Source organism: Dermacentor albipictus, chromosome 1 (assembly GCF_038994185.2).
Source record: "Dermacentor albipictus isolate Rhodes 1998 colony chromosome 1, USDA_Dalb.pri_finalv2, whole genome shotgun sequence".
NCBI classification, from domain to species: domain Eukaryota; kingdom Metazoa; phylum Arthropoda; class Arachnida; order Ixodida; family Ixodidae; genus Dermacentor; species Dermacentor albipictus.
In genome coordinates this window covers 283,808,956-283,832,907 of record NC_091821.1, presented here as the reverse complement: position 1 = coordinate 283,832,907, position 23,952 = coordinate 283,808,956, and the positions used below count along the sequence as shown (strand labels likewise).

The 23,952-nt window shown below is 43.5% G+C and overlaps 1 protein-coding gene across 3 annotated transcripts in view; it reads left to right on the top strand.

The window, feature by feature from the left end:
- LOC139054422 (uncharacterized) overlaps window positions 1–23,952 on the top strand; it is a 79,364-nt gene that overhangs the window by 21,403 nt on the left and 34,009 nt on the right. For 2 of the 3 annotated variants that reach the window (XM_070531368.1, XM_070531367.1), the window contains exons 5-6: window positions 18,308–18,412; window positions 18,697–18,827. In XM_070531368.1, coding sequence (XP_070387469.1) covers window positions 18,308–18,412; window positions 18,697–18,827 — 236 coding nt within the window. The remainder of the gene's footprint in view (window positions 1–18,307; window positions 18,413–18,696; window positions 18,828–23,952) is intronic. The other variant, XM_070531369.1, reaches the window with a different exon arrangement.

Genomic DNA, 23,952 nt, shown 5'->3' with positions numbered 1-23,952 from the left:
ACAAATCCATGTGCTTCCCATCATTCCTATGGTGGGTCAATGACTGCAGTGCCAGAGTTCCCTCTAGTATATTGTAGGAAACTCTATGTGCTGCAGGGAATCACAGACATTATTAGGGATAACTTCGTCATAAAAGAAAGCGTAGTTCAGACTCAAACAGATGAAGCAACAACAGAGAAGCCTGAAAGGTGAAAATTTAGCATAGAAAGGTTTTATTTGAAAAAAGCAGGAAATGTCTCTAATAACACAGCAGCAGGACCCTATGAAAGCCCAATACAGCTAATCAAAAAACTTGGTCCAAAGAGCAAGGCACTGCTGACTAATGCCAAAGAGCAAGTGATTAGAATGAAGGAAATTCCAGTTGGATGCAAGATGAACCTTATTTACAAAGGCAAAGGGGATAAGGATAAGACAAGCTTGTACAGGTCAGTCAGAGTAATGTCGGTGATATATAGAATGTCAATGCAAGCCATAAAATTGGAACTGTCGAAGTGGGTGGAGAAAAATTATGTATTAGGGGAACTACAGAATGGGTCCAGGCCATGCACATACTTCGAGGCTAATATGTTTGTACTAACTGAGTGCATAGAGATTTCAGCCGCTCAGAATAGACCTTTATCGATAGCATTTCTAGATATTAATATCGATAGCATTTCTAGATATTAAAGGAGCCTATGACAACGTAGGCAGGAAATTGTTATAGGATATTCTGAAGGACGAAGGCATAGAGGGCGATTTCGTGGATCTTCTGAGGGAGATATATAGAGACAACCGAGTACAAGTTGTATGGGAATGTCGAAAAGGTAATGAATTGGTGGAAATTCATCAAGCACTGAAGCAAGGATGTTCTCAGTCTCCATTGTTGTTCATGGTTTATGTTAAGGGCATAGAAAGATGTCTGGAAAACAGTGAATTAGGGTTTGATTTATCCTACATGCATAATAGACAAATGGTGCAACAGAAGGTCTTCGGACTGATGTATGCAGATGACATAGTGTGGCTAGTAGACAGTGCAAAAGGTTTACAGACACTTGCGAATATCTGTGGCAATGTAGCGACAAATCTAGGCGTTATGTGTAGTACAGAAAAATGAAGAGATGAGTAACTACATGGTTTCAATTCAACCAGTCGTACCTATAGTCAAGCAATATAAATACCTCTGCGTATACATAAATGAATGAAAGACTTACTCATGCACTGACAAAGATAATGTAAAAATAAAGGGGAAGCAGAATTCAGCAATAAAGAAACGGGGCACTGTGGGGTAACAATAAGTATGAGGTAGTGTGTGGAATTTGGAAGGTAGTAATGGTACGAGCGCTAACTTTCACAAATGCCATTCTGTGATTCAAATGGGATATCTTGGATGTTAACCAAAGATCGATAGGCTGGTTGGCTTTGGGACCCCACGGTAAAATCACAAATGAGGCAGTGTAGGGTGACATGGGTTGGGATTGAAGTCAGAGAAGCTTAGAGCAAAATTAGTTTTGAAGAAAGGCTCGGGAACATGGATATAAGTAAATCGGCAGCTAAAATGGAGAAGTATGTGTACCTGAAAAGCGTGGACACAGGACGGAGGAAGAGGTCAAGAAAGTTGCCAACCAAGTACAGGGTAATTGAAAGTCTAAATAGACAACCAGGGGTGCGATCTTGTACGCGTTCCAAAATAGAACGGAGGTGGTTCGTTCTACCGAGCCAAACATGATTCGTCAATTTGAACCGTGCCGAACGCCATGACGTCAATTGTGACGTGATATCTGCTATCAATCATTCCGTGTCGTCTGCTATCGGACGAACGGAACGGAACATACCGCCTACTTCGTGAGGTAAAGAACGAACCGCCTCCGTTCTATTTTGGAACGCGTACAAGATCGCACCCCAGGAGTCATCAGAAAGAAATTGAGAGAAACAGCCAGCGAATTGGATGCAAAGAATGGAAACTAAAAAGACCATAGAGATTTACTTGAATGGGAAGAAAGAAATTAGAAGGGAAAATCTGTATAATAACAAAAAGAGCAGTACCTTGCTATTTGAGGCTCGAGCTGATTGCCTAAGGACAAAAACATACCGGATGTTAAAACGTGGTTTGGGGAGCAGGTTTAAAATTCGGAGTCAGAGACGCTTCCGAGGGCAGCGAAAGACTGACGGCAACACTCACCGCACGCAAACATATATTCAAACATCCAAAAGACAAGTAGCATGGAACCCCGATTATACAACTTTCTCAGGACCGCGAAAAAGTGTCATAAAATATGGCCGTCGTAAAATCCGAACATAAATTATGCCTATAAGAATACTACTTATTTCACACGACGAATTTATGAGCAACTTCAATGTAAACTGCTAACATACTCTGCAGGGTTTGGAAACCCAAATTACCAAAAAGTAAATGCGATAAGAATTAATGCTGCTGTACAGGTACCAATCATGCTTTACTCAAACGAACCTTTACGGCACTCCACTGCCCACTGCTGCGATTGCCGCCAGCCGGCGCAAGCTTTAAAAAAAGTCGGTAAGTTTCTTTTGGACCTTGTTTCATCCATGAACCAAGAGCTTTCGCTCGAGTTGGGCAACGTCCAAAAGGAGGTCCTCTATGGCGTTGTGTGAACAGATGAAGTTCTGGATGCCGTCTATGTGCCGTAGCAGCTTGGCGAACGTGGTAGGCACAGGCACGGCATCTGTGGCGTCGTCGTTGTCCTCGTCCAATGTCGCAACGGTGTCGGCACTAGGCAAAGCCTCCTCGATGGCGTCATCCAGCAACACCTCGCCACTGATCGCAACATTGTCGTCGGCCTCCACGTACTTGGCGAAGGTCGTGGTGAGATTTAAACCATCGAAATCGTCGTCAGCGAAGCCTGCATCAGCCTCGAACAGCAACGAGGTTGTTGCGTCGCCAGCAGAGGAGCCAGTCTCTCGATTAAAGCCACAGTGCTTGAACGAGTACGCGATTGTGCTTCGCGACTCTGGGTTCCACGAACCGGCAATAAAATGCATGGTGTCGAGCACAGTGATCTTTTTTTCTGACTCGCTGCACTCCATCGCCGCCAGCCGACGCTGCACTAACCACTTCCGGTACCCTTGCTTGATGCACCTAATGATGCCGGCATCCAGCGGCTGCAGCCGGCTTGTGCAGTTGGGCGGAAAAAAAAAACCTTTATGTTCCTCAGGCCGGACGTATCGGGTAAGTGGCATGGTGCGTTGTCCACGAAAAGCAATATTTTCCTCACCTTAGCACCCATTTTGTTATCCAGCTGCTGCAAAAAATTGCTGAAGAGCGAAGACGTCATCCACGCTTTCTTGTTGAAGTTGTAGCTGCAGGGCAGCGTCTTCAAGTTCATAAAGCACCATGGCTTTGAAAACTTTCCAACAATGAGCACGAGCAGCCTGGAACCGTCCTCGTTAGCACAGAATAGTGCCGCCACACACTCTTTACTATGCTTGCCACCATGACAGCTGTCAGCCTTAAAAATGCAAGGGTTTGCTCGGGCTGCATATGCTAAAATATACCGCTCTCATTGGCGTTGGAAACCTTGCAGGGCTTGTATGCAGCAGTCATCTCCGGCAGCGACTCCATCCACTCGTTCACCGTCGAAACGTCCACGGAAGTGCTTTCTCCACAGCAGCGGCTGTACACAATCCTGTTCCATTTTATAAGGCGATCCAGCCACCCGTTCGATGCCTGAAAGTCGTAGATGCCCAGACGCAATGCTACAAAGTCTGCCTTTTCTTTTAGAATGGCGCCGTCAACGTTGATCGCAGAGCTCCGTGCTTGATGCAGCCACTTGATGAGAACTTTTTCTAACTTCTCATGCTGTCCTTCTTTTGCCGCTTTCCGCTTGAGCCCGAACTTGTTGGCATTCTGCAATATCACCGCTTTGTTTGCCAGGATCATCTTAAGCGAAGATTCGGGCATCTTTAGGTCCTGGGGAATGCTGGCTTTCGTGGCTCCATGCCGCTTTTCCGCTTCCTCGATAATATTCAGCTTATCACCGAGTGACAGAACTGTCCGCTTTAGGGACATCGTGTGTCGCGTTGCTCCACACAACTCAAAACCTCCGCTGAACGCTGATCGCTAGGATTACGACGAAGAACACATGCGATAAACCTAGGCCTCTCCGCACTACTTTGTTGGCGATCTGCTGCTGGGAAACTGGAAGGAGAGAAACGCTTCCCCAACGCGGTGAGAGGCGACGCTGCCGAGAAGAGAGGGAGAAAGTGATCGTGGAGAAGAAAAGATGCTATTTCAGCACAGCGAGCGTCCCGGGCAGCTGCTGGCGGGGGAAAGGAAAGAGAGGTGGAAACGGAGCGAGGAAAGAGACCCACGGCACTTTTCTTTTGTCTGCCGTTCCATCCCGTGCTTCGCGAGGATCGTCGTATAAGGTGGGTCAGGCGTAAAATTGCGTCAGATAACCGGGGCTTTTAATGCATTGCTTCTATGCAGACTTCGCCGGGAATCCGTCGTAATACCCGGGTCGTCAAAAAACCGGGCTACTTATAACCGGGGTTCCACTGTACACAGGCACGGGGCATGGGGGCAAGATCAAGCATCCCTACACAGCGTTCAGGGCGACTACCTCCACGCACAGTTTGGTTGGTGTTGAGTCGCTCGATGAACTGTAAGAGTGGAGGCGGCAGGGGGGCTCTCGAAGACAGGTTGGTTGGCTAGTTAACGGGAGCGGAAGACGCGTCGATTAGAGGTCCCCTTGTGCGTGGGCGCTCGACTGGGTCCCTCCGACAGCGGTTGGCCGCCCGAACGTGACGTCCGACTTAAGCCAACGCACCTTCCTGGCTCCTCTTCTCAGGTCCGTCTCCCTGCCAACGTGTCTCTTCGCCTTCTCTAGGCTGCCTGAGCCACGCGTTTCTTGCCGATTCGCTGAGCGCTCTGTTTTTGTACTTGCTAGTTCGTCGGCGTTTTTCTTTATTTTTCTTCACTGCATATATGACACTGGCCATCTCGCATTTCCACGCTCAAGCGTGTGCACAACCACGCGCAAGGTTCGTTCCCGTGGGTACGCTGTGACGCTCGGTCCAGTTTATGGCGCCGACTTGGCAGGCGCACTACCTATTTCATATTTGCAACAAGATGAGGAATGTGTATGCTGCAGCAAAAATCTGGAGACCACTCAGCACATTCTAATAGAATGAGAGAAGATTCACCCTGTGAGACCTGGAGATAACATACACTTTCCAGAAGCACTCAGATTTCAAGTGCACAGAAGCATCAACCAGTGAGCAATCAAGATAAGCAAGAGACATTTAGGGTATTGGTGGAAAAAAAGTAGGGAAGAGACTGATAGGACTGGATCTGTTACAGGCATAGGTATCAATACAAGGTAGATAGAGAAGCTTTAAGAAAAAAAAATTATGGAGATGTATTGAAAAATGCGAAAATGAAAAACAGGTACAGTCTACCTGAATAAATCAAGCAGGCCAGGTGACTATTTGTCATCGCTCCTTTTTTGGTGTGCACAGCTAGCAAGGTATCAGAACATTTTCTTTTCAAACATTTAAGCTGCTTCCTAGAAGGCAAAAATTTTTTCTTGAACAGTCAGCACGAATTCAGGTGTGGCCTTTCAACAGTGACACAGTTACTCCACATTACTAATGATTTGTTTGCAGTTCTTGATAATAGTGGCCAGGTCAACATAATCTTTCTAGACTTTCAAAAAGCCTTTGTCCGCGTGTCGCATTCCAAAATGATATTAAAGCTAAAGCATCTCTTGAGAAATGAGCGTATTCTGAGGTGGCTTGACTCTTACCTAACGCAACGCCAACAATACGTTCAAATAGGTGACTCCAAATCATCAATGGTTCCAGTCCTTTCAGGCGTACCTCAAGGGTCTGTCCTTGGACCATTACTTTTTCTTGTTGATATGAATGATCTCTCGTTTGACACTGCTGTACAATGCCGATTTTTTGCAGATGACTGCATTGTTTATCGTGCCATTCAAACTAAAGATGACCAATTACTCTTAAGCGATTCTCTAACATCAATTTCCAACTGGTGCCAGACCTGGAAAATGAGCCTAAATATCCCTAAGTGCTCCCAAATAACCGTAACAAAAAAGAAGAGTCCACTATCGCATGCATACAAAATTAACGACGTTGGCGTTACTCTTGTCGATACGTTTAAATATCTGGAGATTGAAATATCTCGTGATTTACGATGGAGCGCACACATTAAAAACATAGTTTCGTCAGCCTCAAAAAGACTATAGTTACTTCGGCAACGTCTGAAGCACTGTACGAGCAAGACAAAACTAGTTAGTTATACTTCACTGGTGCGTCCTCTACTTGAATATGGTGATATCGTTTGGGACCCGCACACTAAGACTGATACAGATAGGCTAGAAAAAGTACAAAAAAGAGCACTCAGGTTTGTTTTTAATGCCTACGGAAGACAAGTGTCACTATCTGACCTCAGTTCAAGGCCCGGTCTTCAACACTGGAGGAATGCCGTAAGCTACACCGTAGCAGGATCGACATTTGGGCGAGTTGGTACTGGTGGAACATCTTGACGGGGCAGTGCAATGCGGCAGAAGGCAACGCTGTCCTGTGTGCCTTCTGTCTTTGTCTTATTGCGCTGCCCCTTCAAGATGTTCTGAAGATGCTTTACACAATAGTCAACGGCCAAACTAAAATGAATTTTGACAAATAATTACAGTTTAACACGTGTAAGAAGTACTCGCAGAAAGCATGAACTTACCTTTATTGTACCCCAGGCTAGAACTATTGCTTATCAATTTTCATTTTTTCCTAGAACAATAAGAGAATGGAACAGGCTTCCACAAGAGGTAACAAAGGGGATGCCAGTAAATCATTATCATCATCATCATCATCTGGTTAATATCAATGAGGTTCTGCTGTATAACTCCTTATGGAGAGTGATTTGGTCAAGGTAACACAATCATCAGCAAAAATGAAGATTTTGCTGGGGACATGCAATGGTTAATATATATTAGAAACAGGAAGGGGCCTAGTGCAGACAAAATTCTTGGGGGACACCTGATGTTACGGGAAGAGGATCAGAAGTATTGTTATTGATATGTACTGACTACATGCGAATAATTAAAAAAAATTTAAATCCACGATAAAACTGCTGACTGCAAATTTAACCGTGAAAGCTTTAGTAGCAGGCATTGATGAGTAATTTTGTCAAATGATGCTTTAGCAACATCAAAGAAAACTGTGTTGGCCTGTGTGTTAATATCAAGATTTTGGGTGTAGGTTGTTAAGGAAGATGGCTAACTGCATTCCGCAAGACAGTCCCCTTGTGGAACCCATGCTGTTGATGGGTGAACAAAACAGTTAGTGTCAAAGAGATTAATTATATGCCTGAATATGACATGTTCTATGATTTTGCGAGGTACAGACAGTATGGAGATTGGGCGGCAATTCAGTGCTGTTGCCTGATTTGTAGGCTGGAATGACCTTGCCCACTTACCATTGTTTCAGTAGGTTTCCAGAGGATAGTGACTGTGAAAATAATGTTAGATATACCGCAGAAATGTATATAGTGGTTTTTGGGAACTTGGTGTGATTTCGTCAAAACCTGCCGAGGATGACAGTTTTACGTTTCTGATTATGTTTGAGATGCCACTTACTGTTGGGAGGCATTTCAGACTGACAGGGGCATGAAAGGGGTGTGTCAGCTTCTTTGGTAAAGCGTGAAGAAAAGGCGGTGTGTTGGCACAGTCTTATAAGATTTCACCTTTCTTGTTCAGTATGTGGATAATGCAAGATGTCTGAGGGTTAACAATTTGCCTAAATTTCTTTGGGTTTTTGCTTATCACGTTAGCAAGGTTTAAATGAAAGTAAGTATATTTGTGTTGGCAAATTGGCTGTCAAATATATGCATTCCTCTCCACAGTATTTTTCCTACGAGTGGTAATTCGGGTTTTGTTTAGCTTTATGAAAAGATTTTCTTTTTTTAGTGTTGTCAGATCTTTCGTAAACCAGGGTTCATAGCAGTTAGCACGAATGAGTATTTTAGGTATGCATTTTGCAGTTAAGTAAGTAACTTTTCTCTGCTGAAAAAGTGACCAGTTTCCTGCACAGAGTGGTCTTGAAAGATTGATTTGAATTCATTGTAAAATTGTTCTGTTTGTTATTTATTGCAATCTAATTGCCTTGATTGTAAAGGTGAATGATATTGTTATGCGAATGATGTGGGGAAGGAGTTAAGGTGAAGGGGGCATGAATTACTTTTTATCGCTTATTCCACAGATGTAATGGATGGAAGGTAGAGCTTCAGGATAATATAAGGTCTAGAATGTTAGAAGTATCCTGTGTAGCATGTGTTGGTTCAGTGATTTAAACTGCATTCAGCAGTGATTTAAACTGCATGAGCTTGAAGTCGAGACAAACATTGACGAACACTTTGTGTTCTGTTCTTTAGCTGTATGAGGGTTAAACCACTCGATTGTCGGGTAGTTCAAATCAACAAACAATAGAATGCATGTGTTAGAGTACTTTATAATTAGTTGACTTAGGATGTTACTTTCCGAGGGAAACCAGGAAGACTGTTGGGGTGACATTTAGTAAAGCAATGAAGGGGGCTAGTTGGTGAACGTTCATGGTTATATTGCGCTCACTTTTACACAGACGGTATTAAGGAAGGACAGGACGTGGACGGACGTAGCGCAAGTCCGTCCACGTCCTGTCCTTCCTGTCCGCGCTACGTCCGTCCACGTCCTGTCCTTCCTTAATATCGTCTGTGTAAAACTGAGTGCAATATAACCATGAACTGTTGGGGTAGCATGCACCAGTGAGGAGTAACTGTGCTTTAGTATGACACATGAGCCATGATTTATTTATTTATTTAGTGATACTGCAATCCCAGGAAGGGATTTTCGCAGGGTTGGGCGTACAGGTTCAAGCACTGATCAAATATTAACAAAAGAAGCCAGAAAAAACAAAAGCTGCAAATGGTTCGTAAACAAACAAAAAAGATCAGCATTTGAGAGAACAAAGTTCAATGATGGCAGCGCAACATAGGAGTAGATATAGCAGCACAGTAAGGTTTGTGACACATCTCAATTATTCAGGAACATATAAAATATTGAGTAGTACAGTAATACAATATGTGAGGGGCATAAAGTTGATAACAATAAGAAATTAATAACTATATGGGCAGCAGGGAGTGAATACAACAGAAATTGATGTTAATGGATACTGAGGCTTCTGCTGAATGACGTCAGAGATTTCTGTAGTACTTGATCGTTAGTAAGTCAATTCCATTCTTTTACTGTTCTTGGAAAAAAATGAATATTTAAAGCAGTGATTTAAACCACTGATGAAAAGGGGTGATTGTGAGATTATGACGTTGTCTTGTAGTGTAACCTGAAGGGAAAATATTAGTCTGTCAATATTAATCTTAAAATGACCTTTGATTAATTGGTATAAGAACTTAAGTCGGGAAACGCAATTTCTTTCGGATACAGATATCAAACCAGCCCTATTTAACAGATCCGTTACTGATGTGCGTCCATAGTTATTGTAAACAAAACGAACTGCTTTCTTTTGTACTTTTTCAATTTTATTACTGTTCGTTTTAATAAATGGATCCCAAATTAACGCTGCATAATCTAATATTGGAAGGAAAATGGATTTGTAAGCTAGGAGCTGGACTCTGAGTGTGCAGAATTTTAGCGCTCACCTAAGAAAAAAAAGTTTATGGTTAGCATTGCTCATAATCTGATGAATGTGTTTAGTCCAGTCAAGGTTGTTATTAAGCCATAATCCTAGATATTTGTATTGTGCAACTTCGGAAAGGATATTGCTAGCAAAAGAATATTGGAATATGAGGGGATTTTTCTTGTGGGTTATTCTCATGTAAACGGTTTTTTTTTAAATTTATCGGCATCTGCCAGGCATCACACCATTCACTAATCTTTTGAAAGGCCTCGTTCAGTGTTGTTTGATCTGATGTGTTTTTAATTTCTGAGTAGAGCACCAGGGTGTCTACCAACCGGGAAAACTGGGAATTCTCAGGGATTTTGAGTAGTCTGGAAAAAGTCAGGGAAAACTCAGGGAATTTGGGCCTCTATCAGGGAAAATTAGCGGCAATTTTATTGAAAGGGTCGAAAGTCGCGGTAATGCTGGCTCGAGTAGCAGACAGGAATCGTAATGAATCGTCTTTGACGCCCTGTCGTTGGCAAAAGGAGTTGCCAGTGTACAGTCAACGAGCGACTTTCCGGATTCCCGATAATTTGGACGGCTTCGCGGCACCAGCTCGTACCCCATAGTGTCAACGTATCAGAACGTGTGAAATTTCCGACGCAAGAACTCTTTGCCGTGACCGCAGGTCCGAAACGGCATTAATCAAAGGCACCACCGCTGCCGTTTTGATTACTTCGCCGCCTCGAACCGGCACTCTCGCATGCAGATCCGCTGGCACCCGTTGCCGCCACTGCGGCAACGCTAGGCCTAGCTGCTTCGACGTTCGCTATGAAGCTTCTTGCCATTGGGTGCCGAACTTTTTATTGAAAGAATTCGCTGCTGTCAGCAATGGCACGGACTCCACCTTTGTGGTCCTCGCGATTGGCTTAGAAACTTGGAAAACACGGTGCGTTGCATAATGCCGGTTTGTGAAAGTCAGCTTCGCCTCTGTACAGATGTGTTACTCGGTAATGCTTACGGAAAAGTATTGCAGTGAAGCATAACAAGCGTGGGAAGGGGCTATTGCCACGGAATAGAGTATGTATATCTTAATTATACATGCGGGCACCCGGCATTTCCTGTCACAGTACGGGCACAGGTATGCCTAATATGTGTACCGACAGGCCCTCAGAGTGTTTTCGAACGTGCCTGTGGCGGTTTGAGCCCCTAAGGGCAGTAAATGACGCATTTATTTTTTTCCAACTGGCCGATTTTTCGGATGTTTTCGCGGCCCCTAGGGAGCTCGCAAAATCGGTCGTGGACTGTGCAACTCATCAAGATGCTTCAAATGGTCCTTGGGGCGAACGAGTGGCGGAAGGCGGACAAGAACAGAAGTGACCTACGCATTGAGGAATAAACGAGAAAGGAAGCTTGTTGCCGCCGTTTTGAAAGAGCTTGAGCTCAAAAAGTAAAGTTTTGGCTGATGCCGAGATGCAGGTGTCCCTCATCCAAACCAAAATACACCCTTTGAAGCAGTGCAACACAACACTCGGGCGTCGTGCGCGCGCTGAGAGTATGTCAGGACTGTTGAGGTTCACTTACAAGCTGTTGAGAGAGAATCTCAATTGTGACAGAGTTCAGGCCTCATCCCACTGAGGTTGCTATCAGTTGATAGAAATAGCTCGTACTAGAAAATATTTGCCTTTGTATGCATCTCCTTTTTATTCGTATTTGATAATGTCCGACCCTATTTGCAATTGTTTTCAAAGACACTTTATTTGCTGTGCATTTTACTAACCCCTGCCTTCTATTCTCTTCTTGAATAGCATAAACACTGCTCCTTAGTATTCAAATTGGATTAGGTTTTTTTTTTCATGTGCTTACTAGAGAGGGACAGCATCAGGCGATATGGTTTCAGCCCGTCTTGATATAAAACATAGTTCTGCATCACTCAGGGAAATTTGCAATGGCACTCAGGGAAAACCTGGAAAACTCAGGGAATTTGGAAATATCAACTTGGTAGACACCCTGAGCACGCAATCACCCGCATATAGTTTATTTTGAACTGGAATGTCTTTTACGATGTCGTAAGCACCGAACCCTGAGGGACGCCAGAGTCAACAGCAAGAGACTGAGATGAATGATCTCGAAAAGTGACATATTGTTGATGGTTACTCAAGTATGCTGAAATCTAATTAGTAATCTTGTTATTTTTTATTGTGCTATTAATTTTGGAAAGCAGCTTTTTGTGAGAAACTTTATCAAACGCTTTTGCGAAATCCATAAATATGGCATCTGTTCGGTTCCCATTATTAATAGAGTTAGCAAAGTCATGTACAGTTTAGACTAATTGAGTGCAAGTAGAATAACCTTTCCGGAACCCATGCTGAAGATTTGTAATAAAATCATGTTTTTCAAGAAAATCAGAGATGTGGGTATGTACCGTATTTACTTGCATAATGATCGCACTCGCGTAATGATCGCGCCCCTGAATTTTGTCGTCAAAATTAAATTTTTTTATTTCCCGCGTAATGATCGCACCCTGAACTTGCCGAAGTGATATGTTGTGTGCCAAGTCTAGCTAATATTGATCGCGCTTACCATCTGTCGAATGCTACGCGAACGACTCTTCAAGACAAACCAAGCGGTCTGCATGCACCAAACATTCTTAAGTAGAGGCCTCATTTCATTACTTTCATCACTTTTCGCACTTCCATGACTAAAAAAAGCTTGCAACACCAAACTTGCCTTTATTATGTGTAGGCTTTATAATGGTTGTGGTCAACAACAAAAAAGCCACCTTTCGAATTTCTCATCTGCACTCGTGGGCACGTAACAAATCACGAGCAGCAACGATAGTAGCCACGTTTACACTGATACGTTAAGAGTGTACCCTATTCATACGCCGACGCTTGTAACACAGCTAAGATATTCACCCACCCTTAGTGGAAACGTGCCGTATCAGGATAGTAATGAAGACAGATGCCGCAGTTTCCGCAGCATGCCGGCCATGTGTTTCTATGTGACTGGCAGCTAAGTGCGCTTATCTGTTTCTGTCCCCTCAAAGTGGACATGGCTACGTTATTGCCGCAAACTTGCCCATGTTAACGATATTATTCATTACTGATACGGAAGAAACTGTTTCAATGCATGCAATAGACTCATGAGAAGAAGAAAATTGCGTTCGGCGCGTTCGGCTTACTCTGCCGGCCGCCATTTTTGTTTTGGTGTCCCGCAGCAAATGCGGGACGAAAAAAAAAGTTTTATTTTCTTTTCGCGGGTATATTAACTCGCGTAATGATCGCACCCCTGATTTTGCGTCAATTTTTCTGACAAAGAAAGTGCGATCATTATGCGAGTAAATACGGTATTATGTGCTACATAATTTTGCAAGTTGTTGATGTTAGTGAGATTGGTCTATAATTATTGATGCACTTTTTCTTACTGTTTTTATGTACTGGTTGAACTCTGGCCGTCCTCCAGTCGTTCGGAAGCTGTCCTTCGTTTAGAGATCTTGAAAATAATATAAACAAGTACTTGGCTACCCATCCTGCATACCAAGTTAGGAATGCATTTGGTATGTTATCGGGCGCTGCGGACTTCTTGGTATCGAGATTCAAAAGCATTTTAATGATACCTTGCTCGTTGATGACAAGATCAGGCATCGGAGGTAAACATGTTTCGTAAGCGGGCAGTATGCCATTATCATTAGTGAAAACATATTTGGAGTACCTATTCGTTAAAAGCAGATGATATTTCTTTTTCGTCATGGGTTAGAGTTTCGTTGACTTCAAACGCATGAGAATCTCTGGATACTGGAGAGATTGTGTGCCAGAATTTCTCTGGTGAAGTTGAAATGAAGTTAGGCAACAACTTGCCAAAATAATTTTCTTTATCGAGTGCTATCTGACTTTTATATTGAACAGTAAGAAAGGAAATTTTTTCTTGCAGACACCTAGGACGGTCAGCTGCTCGCTTTTTCTTTTTCAATCGTTTTAATTTTCTGTGCATTTGTATTGAAGTACGAGAAATCCAGGAATTCTCACATTTTACCTTTTTACGAATGCTTGGCACAAAACGTTCAATACACATCAATACGAGATCCTTGAAGGGAATCCACAAATCATCTACATTTGCTGTTGACTTTGAAAAACTTTCAAAATGAAAGAATAAGACATCGATTATCAATGTATCATCTGCACGTTATAAGTTAGGATAACAGGAGTGTTTTCGATTTCTGTCGATAGCAGTGTCAGATAAGGTAAAGAGTACGGCCTGATGATCGGAGACTCCCGTGACAATTTCGCATTTTGATTTAGTTCTAATAGATCCACTCACGAAGAAAAGGTCTAGTATAGATTTAGAACTGTCGCGTATCCTAGTGTACTCGCCAACAATTTGAGATAAATCAAAAGCAAATGCTATATCCAACGTAGCATCACCTGTTTTGTCGTTATGGTTTACGCGGGACATTGTGGACCAGTCAATATTAGGTAGGTTGAAATCGCCAGCAAGAATTATCGGTTCGCCAGGTTTTATATACGTGTTCATGTAAACTTTTAAATCATCCAAAAGTGACAGGGAAGAGGAAGGGGGCCTGTACATCACGCCTATGATGTACCTCATTCGACCACAATAAGCTTTGCTAAAAAATGCACTCAACATTTGGCACATAAGGTATCCTGAAAACTCGTAATGATTTTTGTAGATAATACAGATGCCACCATCTCAACAAATGCGGTCTTTCCCGAGTGCATTGTACCCAGCAGGCACGAATTCGCTGTCAAAAAGTTCATCATGTAACCAAGTTTCAGTCAGCACAGCAATGTTAGAATTGTTAGAAAGAAGAAGCCCCGCAAGCTCGGTTACCTTATTAGTTACACTTCTGCAGTTAATGTTCAGGACTGGCAAGGACGTAGTATCGTGCTGTTGCTGTCACTTATTTTTCCTTTTGGTCAATCTGATACGCTCTCTTTTTTTCTGTGTCCCAGGCATACAGAGCGCCATCTATGCTTATTTTATCGAAGACCAGCTTGACTTTAGTGCTGTTTGCTTTTTTCTTCCGTTGCACTGTCCCACAAAAGTTTATGCACCTCACGAACGCGCTTTGAAAAGTCTTCGGACAAAGACAACGACGAGCCTTTTAGTTTGTGGGATGCATGTAAAATGGACGTCTTTTCCCGATAGTCAAGAAATATTATAATAACCAGCCTAGATTTCCCATTAGATTTACAGCCAAGCCTATGAAGTCTTTCAATACCTGTAGGCGTTATGTTCTTTGTTATTAGGTCGTCCTTTATCTTCTTCTCAAGTTCTTCAAACGTCTCATTTCTCGACTCTTCAAATCCATAAACAATAAGGTTATTGCGACGGCTTCGGTTTTGTAATTCATCCACCTTATTTGTGAGAAATGATAATTGACTGTCAAACTCTGTAATTGTTTTTTTTATTTCACTTGTTTCGGCAGTGAGCCCAAACTGGATAACTGCTGCTCAGTGTCATCTATTCTATTGCTTAGTGTCGAGATTTGCTCTTTGATTTCATTCTGTGTAACGACAATTCCTTCAATAGGTAGCTCCTTGGACCTTCTTTTGGCCATCTAGTAGTTCTGATAGCAGCTCCTTTTCAGAAGGTCCTGGGTTTGTCCTAATGTCACCCAAAAGAAGTAGGCTAGTAGGCAGTAACGGGATGTTTGTCAAAATACATTTTATACACTGTGGGCAGGGCAGCAGCAACAAATAACCAGTCATCGCTACGGTAACAGTACATAGGAATGTTTTTACTAACCTGTGGAGCAAAGCAGAAGTGATTGCTGAACATGTTGCCAATACTGCTGCTGGCCTGCCCACTGACGAAAGGCAATGTTGCTCGGTCTTTCAAAGGAGCTCGGTGAGCCACATGATGTGACGTCGCAGTTGTCGAAAAAGAGCAATACGCTCTTACTCGTGGAACTTAGGGCATCTTAATCACCGGACATCTGGCACGTACCAGAGTTTCTGCAGTCAGCTCACCGAAAATCCACGTCAGTTGTCATTGATGTGCAGTCGCAGGGCCACCGATGATTCTTGTGGCACATAGGCTCATAGGTCTGGTCCACGCACGGAGCCGTTGAGTTGCAGCCATGCAGCGGAAGCAGTCAGCTCAGAAGGGCCGCCAAAACCTGTAGAGCAAAGCAGAAGTGATTGCTGAACATGTTGCCGATACTGCTGCTGGCCTGCCCACTGATGAAAGGCAATGTTGCTTGTAAAATCTCTAAATGCGAACATATATCAATGGTAGAACATGACAGCTGACGGCAATAAGGACACCACCACCTCTGGCTCTTTACCTATCTTTGTGGATAAGTTCCAAGTTTGGAAGGCCTTGGTAAGCCATCTTTCGGTTAGTATGAGCAGGTTACTTCCAGATGATGAAACAAGGTTTAAAACATGTTCGCGTTTTGTAAGGACGCTTCATATAATGGTAGAGATAACTGGAAAAAAAAACTGCATAAGTGGCAAGTGTAGCACTGGGGGACAGTAGTTGACGTTGTGAGCGCTATGTCAGTTCCTTTACACATTGGGATGGTTCATTAAAGATATGTCGTTTAGAATTGATGTGCAATGTTTTGTAGCGAAGTGAAAAAGTCATAGATTTGTTTTTCGCAAAGGCAACAATATGCTTTGCGTGCATTCTGGACCAGGTGGGAGTAGTCTTCGCCAATGCTGAATAGAGTACCTTTTTTTTTATGGCAATTAGATAAAACCGCTTCTTTTGTATTGTGAAGATTGTGGCTATGCAAGCTGCTATAATCTTCAAATTAGAAAATTTCAAGGCAGATTCTATAGATTTTCATTTTGTTTACAACTGTGCAGATGACTGGAAGAGTATAGCTTGGCAAGTTAGTTTAAATTTGCCGATTGTTCATTTGATTTCCTTGTGCACAGTAAACCCTCCTTATAACCAAATGGCTTTATCAAAAAGCTTTCGAGGGTTTCATTTATGGTGTGTGTATTTGAGACCAGATTATTCCAAGTGCCAGAGTTTGTTTGTTACAAAGTGCAAAATGCACATAAGAAACTTGCATGGACCCTTCTCGTTCTATCAAACTGGTGATGCAAAGGACATGTGGAATCTCCTTGGTAGTATATCATATGATGACGATACAACCAATAAATGAGGCATTTATGTCATTTGGCTATGTACGTGCCTGCTATTCCTTGGAAAGAATAATACAGTGGGTAGATGAGGCATGATTGCCAATTGTGGAATGCAGTGAAGAAGCCAGCTTAGCGACAAACTTGCTGAGGAAATGCTAGTTGCGTCATTCTTTGCTCCAACATAAAGTGCTGTCACGTTTCCACTATCAAGTTCAGCTTAGCCTTGTTTCACATTTTCTGAGTCGTACCACTGTGCATGCTATTGTGGGAGCTCTAAATAGCACCATGCCACAGTGTGTGTTGCACAGGTGACACGCACTTAGGCAGGTTGGTGTGGCCCAACAGACGTATGATTCAAATATTACTTTTTGTTAAATATTTAGAACCAAATTTAGAGGTGCAGCCGTTACATAAGAATGTCAACAGGCTAACACAGTGCATGTGACTCTGAAAATAAGTTGTAATTCTGTGGCAGCCACGTTTTTGTAACCAGATTAACCAGAGAATTTGCGCCAGTGCAAGCACTGCTCTTTACACTCAGTGATGCAGTTCCAAACTCGGGCACAAGCTGGCCACCAGTGTGTGCGGCATTGTATACCGGTCAGCAATTGACATCTGTAAGAAGGATGTGGTTGAATACTTTGGGCCTACCTTTGTTTTTCTTAAAAAGGATTTGCCTGAAACTTATAAAAAATGTCTAAAGTTGAGTTCAGTCTTTATTTCTCCTTACAGTAGGCACATGTGGGTGACACCAAGGGCACTTCGACAGATTTGTTTCATGTGCCCTCAGCGTTGGCTTGAAGCGAAATGTCCATAATTCTTGTTCAATAGGAAAAGAGTTGTACAATTTTTGATGTGTGGGTAAGGGTAAGCATGCTACTTTTTATTAAAAGAAGTTCCCAGAAAAGGTGATGAAATTATTGCCCTACTGCACAGGCCTCAATGGAATTTGCTACCTTCATCAAGGTGCTCATTTTTTTTAAATGTGGACATTGAATGTTGACACTTCCGCAAAGAAGATGGATGCTCATTGAAATATTGCATAAATAGAAGCTCCAAGTGTACATGACTCTTATTGATGCACACAACGATGCATTGTTTTGATTCTTTCTCGGCAAATGTACATAAACACAGTAATAAACTATATATGCCGTGAAATGCCACCTATGTGGGAAAGTTGACTGCAAACCAAGTGTAGCTTTTTTTTCTCCAAATTTCGGTATTTTCCCCTCCACGACAATCTATGCCTGAGCTAATTTGCTCATTTAAAAGGATGTTTTCTTGAAAAGGTTGTATCTGAACGGCCATATTCTAATGAACTATTGCAACAACGCAAGGTATGTCTGAAGCTTGCAACCATCAGCAGCCAGCTGAATTGAGCACTTATAACTATGTCCTTGTATGAATGCATGTCAAAAGTTACACCCTGCTCTTAGACACATACCTGTGTTTCTATTCTAACGAGTTTGAAATATTTTACTGCTGCTACATTTCCACTCAAGTATTGCAGCATGATGGCATATTTTTGTTTGTAGTGTTTAATAAAACACTTGGCCTCTTTTTTTTAGCTTCACTTGTCAAGAACAGTCAGTGAAACAATGTCTGCAGCAGTTTGGTTCTCTGGTGGTGAGATGTGCCTATCAATTTTTCCTGGACAAAGCAAGTAAACAGAGGTACTTATTTAATGATGCGGACCAAAAATTGGAGTGTTGTTGCATAATTTGAGCGTAAAGTAAGCTATGCAAGTGCAAAATGTTCTTTCATAAGTGTTAGATTGAGTGCTGGATGCAGTGCGAGTAGCTGCAGTTTGTCATTGTGCAAGCCTCTTTCACTCCACAAAAATAACAAGTCTTGGACTGACTGTTGAACAGGGATTGCAGTCAAAACTTGGCCATGCATTTCTTGCTGCCTAATGAGTGTTGTTTTAAATGGTGTGCTGTTTTGTCTGTCCCTCCAGAATTAAACAGCGCTCAGTGCCATTCCGGACAGGCGAACCCCAGGACCCCCATGAGTCGGTGGTGCTCAGTCTGAATCAGATGCTTCAACCATATGCAGACATGATCCCTTTCCGTGTTCCTACCTGCAATGGTGCGTGCCCTCGGTCTTTGTCTGAATGCTGGAAAGTTCCTCAAGGACCTTTTGAAAATGCTCGTAGCTTGGCGTTTTTGTTACGAGATAATAACAGTATGGGCCTGCCACAGCCAAACAAAGAGCTGGAGACCTGAGAGCACAGTCAAATGAGAGAATCATGGACCTAAATACCATAAACACCAAAAAGTTCTTGTTTCACAGCTTTCTGGTGATTGAATAAGAACAGGCAAACTAAAAAGAATGGAATGTAATATTGACGTATATGCTCATACATGGAAAAAAAAAATGCTGACGCAGACAGAACTCTTATTGAGGCCCATACGCAAGCTCTTTCGTGTAGATGTACTTTAGCACAGCTGTTTCTTTAAACAGGAAATGCAAATCAGGCATTTTAAGGCATAAAAATAAACTCTTGTCATAGCTCTTGGGTGAACCATACATAACAGATTTAAACATATGTACACGTTAAAAATGAATAAACCTTATTGCGCTAAGTATTTGAACAAAAATAAAAGCAAGTGATACCAAACCACAGCACACTGTATCCTAAAAAAGTAGCTTGTCTGCCTTTGTGTTTGTAGTGGATGCAGTGACCAGATGGAGTACAACAGACAAGAATTTTTCAAACACCACAGCAAACATGTTTCATATGAGTGTTCCAGGACGTACCAGTATCAACAAAATCCTTAGAGGGGCCCTGAAACACATTCCTAATTCATTCTAGAATAGCCTCGTATATTAAAGGACGTCATTTCATGAATCTCATGGCGAAAACATTTTTTGAATACTTGAGCTGTACGTGGAGTTATGGCACCGACACCCAGCTTTCTCTTTTCATCACTGCTAACGTGCTGGAAGCTGTACAGCAGAGAAGCCAATAGGGCAGAGCCCCCAAAAGTTTAGAGTTGTGGCGGTGAACGGGCTCGTCGCGGCACCTTGTGGCGGCCGCAGTAAACTACACTACACTGCATTCCACTGCCATCTCGGAGGCCACACATAGTACAAAGTTGAAAAGATTTCCTGGGAATGCTTTGGCGATCATGATATTGGCCAATAGCATAGGTGGGTCCAAGTGATTTCAATGATGCTGCATGACGGCACTGCAGAAGCAAGAGCAAGCGATCTTGCGGTGTTTTTGACATGAGATTGTAAACTCCCTGCTGCATGCAGTGCAGTAATATTTGGCTCACATGTTTGCAGCATCCTCTACGACAGATTGGCAACGTTTTCTTACAATGTTTAAAAAGTATTTTGGGGCCCCTTTAAGTACTTCACTGAAGAGAGAGATTGTATGGGTAGACAGGCACCATTGTTATAACTAGGCATGTGTAGAATAAATTAAACATTAGTGCAGATCTATTTAAAAGGATTACAAAAATATACGAGGTTTGTCATGCTGCTGTTTACATTAAAGGGCCCCTGAAACGGCTCGGACAAATTTTGTAGACGCTAAAGTTAGTCAGTCACACCGCAATTTTTGAATAAATGAATGAACCACGTTTATTCCACATTAAAATGCACTGAAGACACTGCGGTGGAAAGGGAGGGGTATTATTGTAAAAGGGGAAGGGTGAGGCAGCCGCAGTTTTATTAACGAACGTCCTGGAGGCAGCTAAGTAGGGGCCGCATGACGCTTGTGGCTGTCGCGGAGCCGATCGCCGATGGGTGGTGCCGCCGGGTCCTGGAGGAACAACAGCAGTACTTGCCAGAGCTCGATGGCATGGTCTGGAGATGTATCCGGGCAAGGCCAAGTCCGGAGAGAAAAAGGCCAGGGTCCCCGCTGTATGGTGGCCAGGGCACGAAGCCTTGGTCTGATGTAGAGGGGGCACTCCCAACACAGGTGGTTGAGATCAGCACGACATGTGCGCATGGAACAGAACCTACTTACGGGTGGTGGCGTGCCACCCCTGTGGAAACAGTTCAGCAAGTGAGAAGTAAGGAGGGTGCCTGTGTGAATTCTCCGAATTAAGACTGACTTTCGCCCTGTAAATACCTTCGGGGGAAGCGACAGTATAGGGAGTGGATTGCCCACTGCTGTGAGGTAGGCGGCACGTTGTTGTTTGGTCGCATGCTTGTCTGCCATTGGGCCTGCTAGATCAGGTGTGGTAGCTAGGAGAGGATAAGGAGTATTGGAGGCTCTGGCCAGCATGGCAGAGAGATGAGCGCACGCCAGTCTATCAGCCTTCTCGTTTCCGGGGATACAGCAGTGCGTAGGAACCCAGTGGATGGTAACATCATGACCGCAATCACGGAGCAGGCGTGCCTGGTGCCTGATCTTCTGCAGTACGGGACCTGCGTAACGAACATTAGCACATGCCCGATGGGCAGCCTGGGGGTCTGTGTGAACTATGATGGTGAAGTCTATGATGGTAAGTCTATGATGGTGAACAGGGTCAGTTTGAGACGATGTGGTGAGGGCCCACTCCAAATAATCTAGGATGGTCATTAGCTCAGCGCTGGTGCAGGACATTGCATCTGCTGATATATGATGGCGGTGGTTCTGATTTTCATTTGTCTGGTCGTACCACGCATTGGCATAACAGGTGTTACTAGCGCCGTTTGCAGGCAGTGCAGCGTCCATGTATACGATGCGTTCAGTCAAGGGGAGTGTACTCGTAGCTTTAGCATGCCTCTTGGCATATGCAAGGCACCGCATTCGCTGAGTTGGGTCCATATTGAGAGGAAGTGGCCTGCCATCGGTGAGAGCCGTGATTTCCCATGGTGGCGTTTTGTTGGGCAAAATGGGCATTGTGTGGACGTCATACCTGAGGAGCATGAGTGTATGTCACCCGGCATTTGTGGCGCGAAGTCTCGTCTCTTGTGTATAGATGTGCATGTCAATGAGCTCGAGCAGGTTGTTGAGTTTGCTACAACTTTTAAGCGCTTCGAGGCTTGTGTACCTTGGGAGTCCAGTTACAATGCGTTTGGCTTCGGATGGTGAAAATAATCAGCAGTTCCTCAACTAACACATCCCTCATTATCCAACTGTGATTTTAAGTAACCGGTCGAGTGCGTGCATCTGTGTACGGTTGACTGGATCATATGGCAGCCCATACATGATACGGGAGACAAGAAAAGCTTGAGCAAACTGCCGCATTTCATGTTCGTTTACTCCACGGGTGCGGCTAGAGATTCTGCGTAAAGCGTGCAGGATTTGTTTGCTGGTCTTCGTAACGCGTTGGAACCAAGTGTTTGCTGTCCAGTTCTCGCCTAGGTGCATACCGAGCATACGGAAAGTAAATTTCCGTGTGATGGGTTGGTCACCGATGTACAGTTTAAAAGACTGCGTTTCTTCTCATATTAAGTGTCTCATATTAAGGGAGCTATGCATGATTACAAGTTACCGTTCTCCATAGTCATGCATTTTCTCGTCAACTCGTTTGCCGAGTGATCGGGGCTAAGCTCTGCCTTCACTGGCTGTGCGTCATGATGGCACGTCGTGTAGTCGACTTCTGGTTCTCTAGGAGCAAGCACGCGAAGCCTCTCCAAACTCTCTGCCAGTTGCTTGGCAGTCGACCCCAAGCAAGAGCTATCGAAGCAGCGTGCGTTGCGAACGTTCTGTCACAACGCCATATGTGTCTGGTATTCCGCTAACCACAGGCGAGCTGGGTGTTTCGACAGATGGCTGGAGGCATAAACTCAAGCTGATGAAGGAACTTTAGAGTAGACATACGTGAGCAGCCTGATCGGTCTGCACGGTCCAGCCACTTGTTGGCGCAGAGCTTAACCAGCCAAACAAAAGCGCTAATATTGCTCTAACCAAGTGTAAAGCATTTTAAGCATTTACAAAAACAACGTGTTGATGATTACACTCCTGTGAAGAATTTATACCAGCAGCAAAGAAGAATACATTTCGTTTCTGCTACTGTGTGTGGTTGAGCTCTGTGCCACCAGGTGGCTGCACCGTGCAGACCATTCACATTTGTGCTTCTGCTCATCCCGTTAAACGGCACGGCCACACACCCAGGCACTGTCCCCTTGCGCTTGCGTTTACCTGAATACCGGACTTGTGAGATGCTATTGCGGTAGTAATCCTCCGGTGTAAAGTGACAGCCACAAACGCGCAAACCTGGTGCCGATCGGATAACGGCAGTTCGATGCGCTGCAGCCTGTTCGCTCGTCTGCTACCTTGCAGAGGGACACGATGTTGCAGCTTGACATATTGCCACTCGCTACGTTTGCAGCCCACAACACAGTAAAGTCAAATTATGGTGCTCGCGATAAGACTAAGATCAACTCTGACCGCGGAGCTCTCGTCAAAATGGAGCACGTTGTAACACAAGCAGACGACACTTGATGTATGCCGGAAGAGCTTAAGTGTAGTGAGAAATTGTTCTTATGCATTCTCTTTATGTTACTTTCTTTTTATAGAAAAAAATTAAATAACATTCCAACTATTACGAACATCATTTGTTCACCATAAAGGTGGAAAAATGATTGATGATGCGACCTGGGCAGCCAATCAGATAGCTCGCCCTACTGACATCAATAGGGTGATTTACGTCATATGGGTAGGGGCAGCTGAAAATTCCGCCGAGCAGTGTGCTGTGATCGGCAGTGATGTACATTTTTAAAACCTTATACTAAATTACACGCTTTACATGGAGCACTTAGATGCGTAAATTAATGATCAGAAGGACCTACTCTAACGACTCAGTACATTTGTACAAGATTGTCAAAATCGTTTCAGGGTCCCTTTAATAAATGAAAATAAGGATATGTTCTTAAAACTTGACTACTTGCCTTCAGAGCAGGACGTGTTCTTCATGGCAAAATTGTTAACAAATTTATTTTTCAATTTTGTTATAAAAAGATTCATCATGACATTCCACACCCACCTGCATAAATTTAGGGCCATAAAACACATAGTTTTGCCAAAATGTCATATTTCTTATATGAACTTGCAACTTTTGCTCATGAGACACTGATGAGACATTGGTCTGCAGCCAACATGTGACAAAATGGGCCTCTTCCATTATGCAGTCCTGCACTGTCCGCAAACTGTCTGCGATTTCCGGCCTGACAGGCTCCATGATCCAGCTGTCGGGGCATGGAGGAAGGAAAGATAGGACGAAGCATACCGCAATGCGAGTGAAGCCAAACATGGTGGCCCAACACGTGA